We start from the raw sequence: 17366 nt of genomic DNA, 5'->3' as shown, positions 1-17366 counted from the left end.
GAAAAAAAAATAAAAGTAAGTTAGTCTTTTACATGATAAATTCATGTTTACATTGATTGTCAAAGTATTTATTATAAATAAGATATTTAAATCTAAATATTAAATGTTCTTAATATTTATTTTGTAAAAAGATTAATATATCCTTATCTTTTTTACTAAAAAACAAAATAGATAGAGGTATTATTGAGAAAAAAGACTGGAGAATGTCTCCACGAGATCTTGGATGTTAGTATTCTCTTTTATATATATATAATTTAAGTCAAATCAAATATTTAGAAAGAGATATAAATATTTAATTGGGTATGCAAGCTAGAGATAATTAAGGTGTACATTCGACTGCGTGTCAACGTATAATTGAATTGGCGTGTACGTGTCGCCATATTTAGAAGCGAATTGTACCATAGATTCTTTTGGATAAGATTTCGATGATGATAATGATGATGATTTGTACAAAAAGTGAAATAAATTATGATGTAACTCATGACATTAATTCTATTTTGCAACCACCTCTAAATGATATAAGGGTCTCAATGATTGCACATAGAAAATAAAAGGAAAAATGATTTTTCCTAGTAATATTATTTTTAGGTGTATGAATTCATATTTTTTTCGTCAAAAATGATTTTTCATCTCCGAAAGTTATTCTCTCGAGCTTGTTCACAACACCAACAAAAGTGAAAAAACCCCTCCTTTTTAAAATTTTCTTTGATGCAATTATATGACCGAACTCGCACAATTCATTTTTTCATGATCACTTTCCTAACAAAGTCATATTCCCTTCAAAATGAATTTCCTGTAATCACACGGATCCTAAATATTTTATCTTGTGTGTCATATATTATCATAGGAAGAAAAAAAGTGTGTCAGATAAACATGCCGACTTAATAAGGAAATAAAATTAAAAATATAAGAAGATGATGCAGTATTAATTTTTATTTTTATTTTTATTTTTAAAAAATAAAGTTGGAAATTGGATTGTGTTTTTATGTCAAATCCCTATCCAAGGATCTCTTATTGGATCCGTGCCAAACTGCATGTCACCATCCAAAACACCTTTTATGCCGCTTCAAGACAAGCCATACCTAAGCAAAGTCAAAAACTAAGAAGTAAGGGATGGGCGGTGATATTGGTTCTCATTAGGTATATTTTTAAAATATCTTTTTTAAAGTTATTATGTGGGTGTGTTTGACAATAATTTTTTCAAATTTTGATTTCAAAGTTAATTTCTTCAAAAATCAATTCCCCTAATTTATGTATGTGTTTTTTTTTTTTTTTTCTTGTTTGTATAGAATCTTTCAACTTGCACCATCCTTCTAATTTTATTGTAATTGACAAGAGTCGTGATAATATAACATCCTCACTTTGACACACGCCCTCATCATAGAATCGTAGATCATTTACCTCAGGATACACAAAAAGATTTATGATTATGTGTATCTCAAGGCAAATGATCTATGATTTTGTGATGAGGGCCTAGGGGGGGATGTGTCAAAGAGGGACGTCAGAAAATCATTAGTCAATTGGCAATCATCTTAATTCACTTTTCATTAGTTTATTGCTTATTGCAATTATTACTATATTTTTACTGATGTATTTATTCTTATTAGGTTTTTTTATATTTATCCATCTTAGCATCCCATTCTTTATTATATCCAATCTATGAATATGTTATTATTAGTTTGTCTAACATTTACTTCATTGTGTATCTTTTTAGGATAAATTGTTTTATGTTGTCATTAGAGTGTGTTTGTTAATAATTTTGTCAAAATTTGATTTTAATTTCATAATTGATTTTCGAAAAATCATTCACAAAATCCTAGTCTTTTTCGATCTTATAGAGTTCTATTTTATACGACACCTTTCGTCTTGTTAAATAAAGCACCAAGGACTTGATCTTGAATAAAATAACTACTTCAACAATAGTTAAAGCAAACAAATTTAGACTCTATTAAAGTATATGATGCAATATACTATGTTACATGAGATACATTGAAAATAATATTATGTATCTCATATAGATGCCTCTTACACCTTACCAGAATAAAAAATGATCTCTGATGTAAATCAATTTTAACTACAAATTCCCTGTCTTCTCATTGTTCTTTTTCACATCATATGTCCTTAATGTGTCAAACAAATTTTGTAGTTCATTTTTTTTTTTTTTGATAATTGGGTATCCTTATATACAATAGATTGATTCGTGTATGGAATTTGCCCATTCCATAAACCATGGTCTTGTCCAAGGACTAATCCCACGACACGTGCAATGTTCACACATCACACGCACTAGAAAAAGTGAGGTTGCACCCTCGTGGGTGGCCCCTGAGGGCAAGGCCCAACTTTATATACTAAAAGTTGTAGCTAATTACTTACCAACTTGATTCTTTATGTTCTAAGCCAAGTACTTTATAAGTCGATAAAAATAAATAAAGATTCTAATTATTTTAGAAATTCATCAACATTTTCTATATGGAAAGATTTCCTCCATGTTTCACCTCGTTAGTATAAAATTGAATTTATTCCTTACTATCAAATTTTTTTTTTAACCTCAATCTTTGGCTCATAACAAGCAACACAAGACTTATGTCTTAATCAACTAAATATATATAATTAAGGGCAGTCTCATCAAATTAAAGTTCCACACAAGGCCAAGACTCCAATCATGCTAAAGTCAATTCAATTAGATTAGTTAACTGTTTACAAATCTTTCTTGAAAATGAAGTTTGAAACAACACTATTCTCTTTTTGATTCTCACACAAGGTCCCAAAAATACAATTCTAGAATTTGAGATTTCTTAAGAAAACATGGGTAATATTGGAAACCCATTTTTATGAAGATCTATCAACTACATTCCAAAAATCTAATCTCACAGTGATGGGTTTTCTTGGAAGCTCACATCCACTTTTTAATACCAATTTTTATGGACATCTTTGCTTTGTTCTAGATTCTTATCATCCACAGATTCACACTACAAGAAACAGTTTTTTAAAGTTTGAATCTTGCAGTTAAAAAGAGCACCAAAGCTCTCTCTCTCATTCACAAGGCATACAAAACCTTGTTTGCTAGTATTTGTCTAATGGAATTAACAGATCTTGTTGACAGGCATGTGAGGGCTGAGGCTGACAGTACTTTTCATTTATCTCCAATGGGGTGGTGACCATGTGCCACTCTCACTTCCATATTTTTTATTTTTATTTTTAGAGAAATGTTTTTCTTACTAACTTAATAAGATTTAAAATCTCACAAAAAATCATTTTGCTCAAATGAATTACTATGTGAGCAATCCAACATCACAAATAATTTCTTTTGAATTTGATTCAGATTTTAAAAATTGACAGTTATCGAACTTCTAAAACATCGGATAATGTTCGATCAAAGTTTATAGAATTTTGTTCTCTAAAACCTTAAAGCATTTGATAATGTTTTTTTTTATGCAACAAGGTGAGCCCAACGACACTTGGTAATGGTGAGATTCTTACTAACTTAGTAAGATTAGCTGAACTCTTTTTTATATATATTAGTAGGAACCTTTGTTATAATTTTTTATAACATATTTCAACACACAAATCATTGAAAAGTCTTAATAAAAACTCTCTCTCTCTTCCCTTTACACGCTTTTAACTCCTTCCCCTCTTTCTCTTAAATAAATAGCTGTTATTGCCACTTCCAACTTTTCCATATCACAGCCCAATTAAAAAAATTTAAGCCAAAATTATAATGTTTCACGAGTTTGTTTTAATCTTTACTTGGTGTGAAACAATTTAAGAAATTAGGGTGTAATAAGTAAAATTTGGGTGCCAATAACAGCTCTTTAAATATAAAATATGAAGTCGTTGCCTACATTTTCAGCTACAAGAAAGTAGATTTGAGCCTAGAATCTCAGGAGTAGGCTTTTATTGAAATCTTCCCTTTTTTTTTAACCTGGCTGGACTTTTATTACTATGGTCTAAGTGTAGCTTTGTAGGGTCCTTTTGAGGGGATTATGTCTACACCTTTTTTACCTTACTTTTCTTCCTGCGTATAAGGCAGTCTAGACTCTAGAGAGGCCTATATATACTTCTGGCTGACTTGAATGTGAGCAACCCATTTCATTAACAGTTTTCTCTGAAGTGGGTTGAAGCTTCTTGGGAGCATCAATGGCTGTTTTGGTGATGGTTTTTGTAGTGGTTTTGTTGCTCTGTATCTGCTCTGCTTTGTTAAGATGGAATGAAGTTAGATATAGAAGGAAAGGCTTGCCTCCTGGTACAATGGGGTGGCCAGTTTTTGGAGAGACTACAGAGTTTCTTAAACAAGGACCAAACTTCATGAAGAATCAGAGAGCAAGGTCAGTTTTTGAGGATCTTGGGTTTGTTTGATTTTCTTCATTTTTAGTTGTTTTTCAACCTTGATAATGCATTGTTGAAGTAAATTTATTCTTTGATATGGGTTTTCTCTTATATTAAATTTATATGTGTTAGAGAATAATCTTTTACTGTTTTTAAGGTTTGGGTTTTTCTTGGTAGGTTGGTTTTCTTACAATTTGTGTTTGTTGTTATAAGATAATTTCTATTGTTTTAAGATGTTTTCAGCTCTAGTTTCCAAGTTGATTGACTTGTGTTGTATGAGGGGTTGCTCTTCACTCACACAAGTGTTACCTTGGCTTATTGTCTCTTCTATTCTAGACCAGCTTTAGTTTGCTTAACATGCTTGTAAACAAGGAATATTTATTTATTTATTTTAATTTTTTTTTTAATTAATAGATTTCATTTGCATGACAAACCCATGTAAGATATATATGTATAAAACCAGCCAATATTATACTAAAGAGAAGTTCTATTGGCTCTTCTATCTATTTTAATTCTGAAAATTCTCAAATAAAATGACTAATTTTTCTTGAAGTTTCCTTATTTTTCATTATAATTTTCATTAATTTTGGTTTTTTTGTTCCCTCACATAACAGGTATGGAAATGTTTTCAAATCTCACATATTGGGGTGCCCCACAATTGTTTCCATGGATCCAGAGCTCAACAGATATATACTCTTAAATGAAGGAAAAGGCCTTGTTCCTGGCTATCCTCAATCCATGTTGGATATCTTAGGGAATTGCAACATTGCTGCGGTGCAAGGTACCGCTCACAAGTCGATGAGAGGGGCCTTACTTGCTCTCATCAGCCCCACCATGATCAGAGAACAACTTTTTCCAAAGATTGATGAATTTATGAGAACCCATCTTAGCAATTGGGATGGCAAAACTCATGATTTGCAAGAAAAAACCAAAGAGGTTGATATTAGAGAAAAACTAAACTTTATAAAATTATTCACATTTGTTTTGTTTTGTTTTGTTGTGTTAAATATAAACACACAAGTCCTTGAATCAATTTAAAAAAAAATTAATTTATGGTTATTATGTTACATTGTTCAGATGGCGTTGTTGTCATCCTTCAAGCAAATCGCTGGTATCGAATCCAATTTAATTTCAGAAGAATTTAAGCCAGAGTTCTATAAATTAGTACTCGGAACACTTTCGCTACCTATCGACCTTCCGGGCACAAATTACCGATGTGGATTTCAGGTATTATGTGCTTGACTTGGCGTAATTTTTCTCTTTTTTATGTTAGAGAAGCTTTCGACGTGCTTATATTGGTGTTTCTTTATAGGCAAGGAAGAATATCATTAGAATCTTGAGAGAAATAATAGAGGAAAGAAGATCTTCTCTAATTACCCAAACCGACATGCTTGGTTGCCTATTAAGAATGGACGATTCAAGGTACAAACTAAGTGATGAAGAGATAATTGATCAAATAATTACAATCCTGTATTCGGGTTATGAGACCGTCTCAACTACATCGATGATGGCTGTTAAATACCTCCATGATCATCCAAGAGCTCTTAAAGAACTTAGGGTGAGCTTGAAGTTTTTTACGTCTAAGTTTAACTATAATTATTGTTTTTTATTTTATTTTTTATCTTGATATGATTTTGATTTGATTTGATTTTCAGGAAGAACATTTAGCGATTAGAAAAGGGAAGGGTCCGGACGATCCTATGGATTGGAACGACTACAAATCCATGCGATTCACTCGTGCGGTAAGAAATTTCAACAAATCACTTAGTTACAATTAAGGGAAAATAAGCCAAGAAGTTGAATTTATTGTTGTTGTTGTTGATGATGTAGGTGATCATTGAAACCATGAGACTAGCTACAATTGTTAATGGGGTGTTGAGGAAAACAACTCAAGAGATGGAATTAAATGGTGGGTTTAGTAAAATAAATCTTAAATTGCTTCTTTTTTTTTTTGCTTTAATGTGATCAATCATATAATACTTCTTTGATTTTAGTCGATTTTACAATATATTATTTATTAAACAAAAATATTAATGGACTTTGGATCCATTATCCTAAGTGGACCCTAGCCTTCTTTGTCATGCACATGCTTCACCCACCCATGTATTTTGGACCATTCAAATGGATTCCAAACAATTAGCTGACGAATTTGGAGCTTTAGATCTGAAGATTAAGTTCATGGAGGAGAAGTATTCGTTCACCCGACCCTAAATTTTTATTGTTTTAGACCCCCATTAAATGGGTAGCAGACGTATCCGTTGTTGTGATCAAGGAATCTTGGATGGATCATTTGAGGTTCATCAAAATATATTCCCCACATATTATTTTGTGACTATAATTGTGACATTTGTGCTTTTTCAGGATTTGTTATTCCAAAAGGGTGGAGAATCTATGTTTATACAAGGGAGACCAACTATGACCCATTTCTCTATCCAGAGCCTTTAACCTTTAATCCATGGAGATGGAAGGTTTGTGAAGATGAATTTTAGTAAATTGTGGTTTGATTTTAATCATCAAAGAGAAACACTAAATAGAGATCTTTAAATGCAGGATAAGAGTATGGAGTCTCATAATTACTTTATGTTATTTGGAGGAGGAAGTAGGCTTTGTCCAGGGAAGGAGTTGGGGATATTAGAAATCTCCACATTTCTTCACTATTTTTTGACTAGATACAGGTAGCCTACATGATTCCCATTTTTATTTTTTAATAAACCAACTGATTTGACACACTGAATGCTCTTAAGTCTGCATTACAAAGTCACAAAATGCCCAGTTTTATTAATTTGTACTTATTTTTTTTGCTTAAAATGTTGTGGCAGATGGGAAGAAGTTGGGGGAGACGAGATAATGAAATTCCCAAGAGTTGAAGCACCAAATGGGTTACATATAAGGGTCTCAAATTACTAACTTTTTTTTTTTTTTTTTTGGGTTAAATGTATGTAAAATAGAAATATAGCATATGGAAGGAATATTAATGTACAAGAATGTTCTAACAAATGAATGAAATCATAAATTTCATTTTGTCGGCGAAATTAGTGTCGGTGGGTAGTCTAAATTGAATTCAAGTTTATTCAAATTCTTCCTTGGTCGAGAGGAGCATTTAAAGAAATTTGGGCTTGGACGAACCGTGCAAATTACACTAGAAATGTGATAAGTCTCTTCAATGGCATCCAAGCCATAACCCCACACATCTAAAGTAACTACTTGGGGCCACCACATTGATGATTTCAATCATGGAAGATGAGCAGAGCTGCAAATTAATGAGCTGTGTGGGTGTTCTCTAGAGTGTATGTGAGGGTCTTAATGCGCTGTAGTAACTCTTGGGACATTGTGAACCAAATAGAACATTTGCATTGAGCCAACCTTCCAAAGTGCAGCTTTTAATTTGAAGTTAGTAAAAATTTGGTTGCTAGTGTAGTACTGTGCTTAAGGTTCTCGTATTCTTGATTTTACCTTCAAATTCTCAACAAAGCTAGACTAACTTCTCAGAAAATTTGATATAATTTAAAGGGAAAATTAGTTGAAGGACCCTAGCGGAGAGATTTGTTTCTAAATAGTCCCTACGTTTTGAGTGGTAACTTGATAGGCCATTAGTAAACTCTTTATTTCTTAATGGTCCCTCATTATTGGGAACTCATTGCTTTTTAATTAGAAAATCACTATTGTTTTTATTTATTGTAGTTTTCTACTTTTTATTTATTGTCTTTTTAATTAGAAAATCACTATTGTTTTTATTTATTGTAGTTTTCTACTTTTTATTTATTGTCTGAGGTCACCACTAATAAAACTCTTCCATTTTCAATTTTTGAGTTTTTTTTAATACTAAAATATATGGAAAGATCAACTAAAAACTTGAGATAATGACTTGTTTAGACTTTAGATGATTTCAAACCAAAAGAATAATCATTCTTGATCGATTGTCACCCATAAATTAAAAAAAAAAAAAATGAAAAAAATTCTAATTTTTTATATACATCTTCAAAATATTTGAAAAATTCTTTAAAAATGACATCTTCTTTCTTCTTAAATCTTTTCCGACAGAATGGAGTCTTCGTAATTTGATTGAGATATCAAAAATCTAAATTTTTAAATGAAAATGACGAGTTCAAACTGCTAAGGCATTCAATCGTGAGAAATGTTGGAGATGAGGTCTAGGACCGTTAAGAAAAAAAAAAGTTTACTAAATGGACACATGGGCCAGGAATTTTGGGCTTCCTCGTGTTTTAGGATCTGACATGAGCTGAAACTACTTGAGTCAAGCCCAGCCCATTGAAGCGATGGGATTTCCCACTAATTATTGGGCTAGATCCAAGCTTTATGCTAGTTCAAGTTCATACTAGAAAGCCAAGCCGTGCCGGCCCATTTCTAATATGTACCACCATTTCATGAAAAATCTGGTATGTGTTTAAGTGAAGATGGATCATTATTAGTGTGTTTTAATTTCACATCACAAATGTTTGTTTTTATTTTGAGTCCTGTCGGAGTGACCTCGAGATTGTTCCTCATATCGCACATCCTGACGTGAACGTGTGTGGGAACCATAGATGCTTTTTGACTCATATCTCGATAAAAAACATGTATGGTTCCTACGCATTTCGTTGTCAGGATGTGAGATAAGGGGCACACATCTTGAGGTCACTTCAGCATTATTCTTTTATTTTTGGTTCGAGATTTTTATTTGATGTATTATTGAGTAAAATAAAAAATTTTATCCAACTAGTTGGGAGATTAGTGAGAGATTAATAATTTGAACAAATCAGTGCCAAGTTTTATAACATTAGGCAACAACAACATTTACAACTAACATGACAAAGCCACTAAATTTCTACCCATATGTGAAACACAAAGCTTGCTTTCTTAATCAACTAAGAACACATCATTAAGGGTTTGGTCATGTTAGAGCTCCACACTAGTACAAGATTCCAACCATGTTAAGTCAATTCAAGTAGATTACTTAACTATAGAGAAATCTCTCTTAAAAATTTTCTGTAAAGGAAAATAGTGTTGTTAATATCTTGTTTTGTTTCGATAACTTTAGACTAATGGCAGGTAATTTTTTAAGAGAGCTTCTATTGCCACACCAATTCCTATGTAAATCACCAAAGAATTGCTCACAGTTGGTGTGGCAATAGCAACTCTCTTTTTTAAAATAGTAATTGTTATAGTTTAACTCAATTTTGTTTTTTTAATTGTTAGATTGAAAGTTTACAAAATGAAATAATGATGTTATTTGATTGTCTTTATAAAAATTATGGTTTTATTAAAAATTAAGTGTGAAACTATGGAACTCCACCTCAGTCTTCTAGGTTGCAGATTCACTAAAAAGGCCCCAAAAATTCATTCCTTGAAGTAGGGATTTCTTAAGGAAACATGGGAAGCCATTTATATAGTTGTGAGATGTCTAGTATTCTCATTGGGTTTTAGCTTGAAGAGGCAAATTAGAAGTAAAGGGTCCTTTTCTGAACATAAGGGATCCGCCCGAAATCTAATAGCCCTATGCAGGGATTCGGAAGCAATGCCTCCAAGGCAAATTTTTTTGGGTATATATATGTATTTTAGGATTGCTATTTAAAAAAAAAAAATGTTTTTTGATCATTTGGTTGCTCTGTGAGGTTCCTTGTGGTTGTGAGAGCTCCAGAAGTTTGAGAATTTGTAATCTTTATCGTTGATAGTGAATTTATCTCCTTCCTCTCTATGGACATAAGCAATTTACTGAATCACATAAAACCTATGTTCTTTGTGTGATTGCTTTTTATTTTCCTTTACTCTTGTTCACTTTTGCACAACATGTATGAAGATCTTGCCAAATGCGAACAATATTCCAAAATTCAACACGACAATGATGGTTTCTAGGTGTTAGAATATTAGGTAGGAAGCAATGTAACAAAATGTATTGAGATACACCAAATCATATTTAGGAAGATAAGTTTCTGATCATCCAATCGTTAGGCTTTCCTACAATGTCTATATAAATTCTCTTAAGGTTATTATACTTAATTAATCAAGAATAAGTTTATTTTCAATATGATATGGTGTATCACAGTATATCTTATTACCCACAAGTTACAGGATCAGAACCCGTCTTTGATACCATGTAAACAATTGAAATTGGATTTATTCTGAATAATCGATTACAAGAATCTAATGGGATTTATATAGAAAAGCAAAATCCCAATAAGAGATAAATTCTGTCTTACAAATCTAATACATATCTTGAGGATTCTAATCTTATCATAATCTCTAATCTTATCTAAATTTTATCAAAATGATTTGATGTATCCCAATACACCTTATTAAACTACTTTAGATGAATACTCTAACACTAGTCACTAGAAGCCCACAACTAGTTTCAACAATCTCTATGAACATATTTTCGTAGTTCTAGATTTTTTAAAACCCTAGATTCACTCTACAAAATCTTAAAGAATACAGCAACACTCATCTCTCTCCCTCAACCAAAAAAAAAAAAAACATTTATTACAAAATCTTAAAGAATAGGCCATATTGTCTGTTATGGGAAATCTCTCCCAACCAGTTTATACTTATTACCAAATCTTGAAAATCAGATTTTCTGACAAGGGGGGGAGATTTTATTCTTAATATAGTGACAAATCAAAACTTAGCAAGAGATATTTATTATTACTCTTCTTTGACTTGAGTGGCTTTTATTTCTGAGTCTAGGGGCTTTTGGGAGGATGCATTGCATGGTATGACACTTATAGCTAGCCTATATATATAGTTTTGACTGACTTGAATGAGAGCAACTTTTCATTCACAATTCACTCTTAAGTAGTTGGAGCTTCTTAGGAGCATCAATGGCTGTTTTGGTGGTGATATTTGTGGTTGTTTTGGGGCTATGCATTTGTACTGCTATGTTTAGATGGAATGAGGTTAGATATAGTAAGAAAGGCTTGCCACCTGGGACCATGGGGTGGCCAGTGCTTGGGGAGACTAGAGAGTTTTTTAAGAAGGGGCCCAACTTCATGATTAACAAGAGAGCGAGGTGACTTCTCTTTTTTGTTAGTTTTTTTGGTTGGGTTTGGTAGGATTTTTCTTATTGTGTGGATGATTTTCATCATTGATAATGCATTGATGAATTACTTGTTTTTATTGGGATGAGATTTTCTCCTACTTATCATGTGTTTGACAAGAAGGTGGTTGGTTTTGCTTCAATGGATGCTTAACTGTTTTATTACTATAATTTGATTTATTGTTTCCCATTTGGATAAGTTTAAAAAAGTAATTTTAAAAAATAAAAAATAAAAAAATATATTAATTTAAAAATCTTTTTTTAAAATGTTAAAAATATATATATAGGGAAATGTTCGGCACCCTACGCTTTACCCTACATTTTACCCTACGTGTTTTGTCCTACATGGGTTAGAAGTTTTGAAATGGGTTGATTTTTGGTGAGGATGATCTCTACGGTTAGTAGATCCTCCTCATAAAAAATCAGCCTATTCTGAAATTTCTAGCCCCATGTTTACAAGTTGAAAAATCGTGGAGTATCCATTTTTTGTAAACCATTTTTGATAGGATTAGAAGTTTTGGAATGAGCTGATTTTTGGTGAGGATGATCTCCTCACTGTAGAGATCATTATCACCAAAACTCAGCCTATTCTAAAATTTCTAATCCATGTAGGACAAAACACGTAAGGTAAAGCATAGGGTAAAGTGTAGGGTGCCGAACGGGACCCATATATATATATGAAAATGTTTAGCACCCAACCATTTACCCAACAATTTGTCCAACATGTTTTGTCCTACATGGGTTAGAAGTTTTGGAATGGGTTGATTTTTGGTGAGGATGATCTCTACGGTTAGAAGATCATCCTCACCAAAAATCAGCCTATTCCAAAACTTCTAACCCATGTAGGACAAAACATATTAGGAAAATTGTTGGGTAAATGGTTGGGTGCTGAACGGGACCCATATATATATATATATATAAATCTTATACAGATACAAAGTAGAAAGTAATTGCGAAAGAAAATAATTTTTGGAAAGTAGAAAGTAATTATCTCTTCCTTTTAAAAAGTCAAGACTTTTACTTACTAAAAGTAGTTTTTTTTTCTTTTAATGAATAATGATTTTGTGAGTCCCCCTTTGACATAACCCCCCCTTACTCTCCTAATGTGGCATGCACTAAAACCATAGATTTTCCTCGGGATATATAACTACACATATTTATGGATATGCATGGGTTGTGTATCCTGAGGAAATCTATGATTCTAATCATGTCACATCTAGAGAGTTAAGGGGGGGGGGGGGGTCAGAAAATACAACTATTTTTTAAAATTAAGCTAAACAAACGTTTTAACTTTCAAAAGAAAAAAAAATTATTTATTTTTAAGTGTATTCAAACGTTCTGGGTTGTCAAAAAATCCGACTCTTTTTTAAAATTAATTTAAACAAATTTTTTAACTTTCAAAAGAAAAAAATTTACTTTTTTAAGTATATCCAAACACTTGGGGTTATCAGAAAATCTGACTTTTTTTAAAAATTAATCTAGACAAGCCTTTTAACTTTCAAAAGACAAAAAAAAAAAAAAAAACCCCTACTTTTTTAGGTGTATCCAAACGTTTGGAATTGTTAAATGTTGCCTTTTCTTCGTTCAAGAAGGTATACATTACATGCCTCTGAGCATAAAATTTTACCTCTCTTTTTTTCGTAGATTTGGTAAGATAATGTTATATAAGCCTTAAACTACGTAGGAAGAGTTACTGATTTTTGTTTAAGCTTCTTCATTTTCTGTATAATTTTTCAATATTTCCTTACAATGCTCCTTCCCCCTCATAACAGGTATGGAAATGTTTTCAAATCCCACATATTGGGATGCCCCACAATTGTTTCCTTGGATCCAGAGCTCAACAGATACATACTATTGAATGAAGCAAAAGGTCTTGTTCCTGGCTACCCACAATCCATGTTGGATATCTTAGGAAAATCCAACGTTGGAGCGGTGCATGGTCTCGCTCATAAGTTCATTAGAGGGGCCTTGCTTTCTCTCATGAGCCCCACAATGATAAGAGAACAACTTCTACCAAATATTGATGAGTTTATGAGATCTTTTCTCACCAACTTGGATGGTAAAACCATTGATATCCAAGCAAAAACTAAAGAGGTAAGCATAATCTCTAGATATTAGTTGAAAAAAAACATGAACTCCATATAAAAGTACTCATTTTTTTTTCTTTTCAGATGGCGTTGTTGTCATCGATGAAGCAAATTTTCGGAGCCCAATCGAGTTTGATATCTAAAGCTCTCAAACCCGAGTTCTTTAAACTTGTACTAGGAACACTCTCGCTTACTATCAACCTCCCAGGCACAAATTACCACCTTGGGTTAAAGGTATATATATCGTACAACATTGTCTCACTCCCTCCAATGATTTTCTCTTTCGTTGTTATAAAAGCTTTCAATGTGCTTATAATGGTGTTCTTTCATAGGCAAGGAAGAATATTATTGGCATCTTGAGAGAAATCATGGAGGAAAGGAGAGCTTCTTTGAGTACTCAACCTGATATGCTTAATGGCCTATTGAGCATGGAAGACTCGCGATACAAACTTAGTGTCGAAGAGATAATTGATCAAATAATTGCGATCTTGTATTCGGGTTACGAGACCGTCTCAACAACTTCAATGATGACTCTTAAGTACCTCCATGATCATCCGATCGCTCTTCAAGAATTAAGGGTGAATTCTTAGTTTCTTATCGATAACTTTCATGTTTTTTTTTCCTCTAGAGATTATGATGCTCATATATATGCTTTAAACTTTTTAGGAAGAACATTTAGCGATTCGAAAAGGGAAGGGACAAGACGATCCTATTGATTGGAACAACTACAAATCCATGCGATTCACTCGTGCTGTAAGCAAATTGAACGAACCACAGGTCACATTAAGGGAAAAGAAACTAAGAAGTTAAATCTAATGTTGTTTTGTATGTAGGTGATCCTTGAGACCATGAGACTAGCTACAATTGTTAATGGGGAATTTAGGAAAACTACTCAGGAGCTGGAGCTGAATGGTGGGTTTAGGAAACTTTTATTGCCTTTTTTTGGGGTGGATTGAGATCATAATGTTCATGTTTGGTTTTGATGAACTTTGCAATTTTGTTATAATATCTAATAGTGTTTGATGGACTTCATGTCCATCTATGTTGGACCATTGAAATTGATTCTGGGCTCTTAGAGACCAACTTCTCAATGATCAAATTTTAGCTTATAGATTTGAGGGTTAAGCTCATCAAAGAAATATGATTTTCGGATATACCCCATTTTATTGGGTAGCGACCGATTTGATGGTTTTGATTGGGAATCGGCGGCCACATGAGATTCATCATTCTACAATTCCTTGTGTATTTTTTTTATTATAAAAGCTTGGAATTGATTTACAGTTTGTTAATTGTGAATCTGTTTTGTGCTTCACAGGATTTGTTATTCCAAAAGGGTGGAAAATCTATGTTTACGTAAGGGAGAGCAATTATGACCCATTTCTCTATTCAGAGCCTTGGATCTTTAACCCATGGAGATGGAAGGCAAGTAATAATGAATTTTAATAATAAATAAAAGGAAGGATCTAAATCACAAAAAGATTAAGTACCCAAAAAAATAATTACGATTATGTTATCTGTGAGCGATAGTCCCACATCGCCGGGATACCAGGACCTTGGGCTATATATAAACCTAGGGCAATCCTCACCTTACAAGCTGGTTTCATGAGGATGAATTAGGGCCATGGACTTCTACATTATCTTTACTCGGCTTTCCCCCCTACGGTAAAGTTCAGGTTCTCTATTCGATAAACTTAGATTGATTAGAGCCATATCTGCACTGTAGATGGGTGTGCCATTATATGCAATAATAGGTCCCATGACACATGCTGCCATGAGATTATTTGATGTTTTGCTAACACCACCCCAAGTTGTGTGTTAATCCTTTGGTGATTTACATATGAATTGGTGTGGCATTAGAAAAAGTTGATGTGGCAACAGAATCTCTCTTTCAGTTAATGTTGATTACTATTAGGAGACCAAAATAACAAAGATGCATGGTTGAATGCAGGATAAGGACTTGGAGTCTCACAAACATTTTATGTTATTTGGACAAGGAAGCAGGCTATGTCCAGGGAAGGAGTTGGGGATAGCAGAGATCTCCACATTCCTTCATCACTTCTTGACTAGATATAGGTAGTACTCTACGTCTCTCCAGCGTTTAGTTGGTCCGAAACATAGACAAATAACTAATTAATAAGCCAATATCTAATCTATAACACCCGTACTACTCTTAAATTTGCATTACATGCCATTCTTTTGTTTCTCAAAATGCCTATAAATGATTGAACAATCAAAAAGCTAATTTTTAACTTAAAATGTTGTTGTTGTAGATGGGAAGAAGTTGGGGGAGAGAAGCTGGTGAAATTCCCAAGAGTTGCAGCACCAAATGGGTTACATATAAGGGTCTCAAATTACTAGCCCTTTTTTTCCCTTTTAAGGAAAGAATAAATATAGCATGTGAAATGGGAATTATGGGATTTTCTCCCTTTTCTTTATGCTAAATAAAAATAGATGGCATGGGTTCTGTTTAAATTACTGTTTGAGTTTCTTCAAATTCAACTTTCACATGGATGAATTTATTATGTTTTTTGTTCTAAAAAAAAATTAAATTAAATTAAATAACGGGGGTGTCCGGACTTACGGACGACTAGGGTGACCAGATAAGCCATGGCTAGAGCCAAGGAATATGGGTACCTCCCCTGGGCACGTGCAAAGCCCGCACATCACACACACACCAGGTAAGTGAGGGAGTGGGTGGCCCCAAGGAAATATTACTTATACTGGGTATGGAATACACAACCTACGGACTCTCGACACTTATTGGATCTGAAATTGCCATTGAGCCATGCCCTCGAGGTTATTGTTATGTTTTTGTTATTTGACACATTGTTACCACCGTATTTACACCTAAGTATTTTTAATGTATTGATCGAATTCATATCTTTGTTATCAAAACACACAACATCTCAAGTTCAAATCTCTAAAGGAGCGACTTGGCGGCTACCTTGGGAATTAAAATGAACAGTATAATGGAATCAATTTTTTTTCTTAAGTTGCGCACATTCATAAATTTCTCAAAATCTGTCTTGGGGGCTTATAAAGAAGGGTACCAAAGTAAAAGCTACTACAAAGTAAACCATCTAGGAAATTGGTTGAAAAACATGATGGAATGTTAGGACCTCAAAGAGATATGGGCTAAATTCTTTGTATTGGTGTATTGATTCGGGTTGTATTAAACCTGAATGTAACAAGAGCCAAACCCGTGTAAGTCTAGGACTATGGTATAAATGGGTCGGACTAGACCTAAAATCCAAGAGATCCAAAAATCAAATTTAGTGGGTTTGGATCTTTAGAGTAGATCCAAATAAAAATGGGACGAATCCCTTGACCTTACATTACCCGACCTGAGTTTAGGGATGTTTATAATGTAAAAAAACAATTCAACCCATTCCAACGGATTCGGACATGATGTTAATTAATTCAATAGCCATGATTTTCTGACTCAAAATTTTTCACTCAATCGATGTGGCAAGGGCACAGAATCATAGATCTCTTTCTTCGGGATACACAAGGAAAAAAAAATTACGATTCCTTGCACTTGCCACATCAACTGAGTGAAAATTATCCAGGTCCTAAATTTTATTAGGGATATTAGATCTGACCCATTTTATGTCCGATCTAGAGATAATGTATAAGAAAATGTACCTTCCACTGCCCCAATGTGATGAACCAATAATTCAATCTCATTGGTCAACTTGTAGTAAAGAAGTACAAGTTGGAAATGCTAACTTTTCATGGCCTAGTCTACACTCCAGACCCAGTCCAAATCAAGTAAAATATTCCTTCATTTTCTCCCAAATTCCATCTTCAGTCTCTTTAACGTCTTTGGTAAGGTTTTTTTTAATCTAGAATCGTGATAATCTGACTATCCCACGTGGCAAAAACTCAACTGACTACCTTCACGGGACAAGTTCGAGATTCGT

At 33.2% G+C, this 17366-nt stretch overlaps 2 protein-coding genes across 2 annotated transcripts; both read left to right on the top strand.

Annotated features, from left to right (window-relative positions):
- Nucleotides 1–3857: 3857 nt before the first annotated feature.
- LOC147394638 (cytochrome P450 85A-like) lies at nt 3858–7358 on the top strand. The gene is made up of 9 exons (XM_086454417.1): nt 3858–4325; nt 4941–5262; nt 5404–5553; nt 5639–5884; nt 5982–6068; nt 6157–6235; nt 6688–6794; nt 6877–7001; nt 7146–7358. The coding sequence occupies exons 1-9, from the start codon at nt 4138–4140 to the stop codon at nt 7231–7233; spliced, it is 1392 nt and encodes a 463-aa protein (XP_086310543.1). The 5' UTR covers nt 3858–4137; the 3' UTR covers nt 7234–7358.
- A 3636-nt stretch (nt 7359–10994) lies between these two features.
- LOC147394637 (cytochrome P450 85A-like) lies at nt 10995–15909 on the top strand. Its single transcript, XM_086454023.1, has 9 exons — nt 10995–11329; nt 13129–13450; nt 13528–13677; nt 13776–14021; nt 14110–14196; nt 14277–14355; nt 14759–14865; nt 15392–15516; nt 15714–15909. Exons 1-9 carry the CDS (start codon nt 11142–11144, stop codon nt 15799–15801), a joined length of 1392 nt encoding a protein of 463 aa, XP_086310149.1. The 5' UTR covers nt 10995–11141; the 3' UTR covers nt 15802–15909.
- The last annotated feature ends 1457 nt before the right edge of the window (nt 15910–17366 follow it).

Source organism: Akebia trifoliata, chromosome 9 (assembly GCF_017979445.1).
Source record: "Akebia trifoliata isolate Shusen 1 chromosome 9, ASM1797944v1, whole genome shotgun sequence".
In the NCBI taxonomy this organism is placed as follows: Eukaryota; Viridiplantae; Streptophyta; class Magnoliopsida; order Ranunculales; family Lardizabalaceae; genus Akebia; species Akebia trifoliata.
Note: the sequence above shows the minus strand (reverse complement) of the source record. Positions and strands in the feature narration are given on the sequence as shown.

Coding starts and splice junctions, on each gene's coding strand:
- LOC147394638 (XM_086454417.1), top strand. CDS start 4,138: ATGGCTGTTTTGGTGATGGTTTTTGTAGTGGTTTTGTTGCTCTGTATC. Junction 5,885..5,981: donor GAGCTCTTAAAGAACTTAGG/GTGAGCTTGAAG, acceptor TTTGATTTTCAG/GAAGAACATTTAGCGATTAG. Junction 6,795..6,876: donor TTAATCCATGGAGATGGAAG/GTTTGTGAAGAT, acceptor CTTTAAATGCAG/GATAAGAGTATGGAGTCTCA.
- LOC147394637 (XM_086454023.1), top strand. CDS start 11,142: ATGGCTGTTTTGGTGGTGATATTTGTGGTTGTTTTGGGGCTATGCATT. Junction 11,330..13,128: donor ATGATTAACAAGAGAGCGAG/GTGACTTCTCTT, acceptor CCCTCATAACAG/GTATGGAAATGTTTTCAAAT. Junction 14,356..14,758: donor TCAGGAGCTGGAGCTGAATG/GTGGGTTTAGGA, acceptor TGTGCTTCACAG/GATTTGTTATTCCAAAAGGG.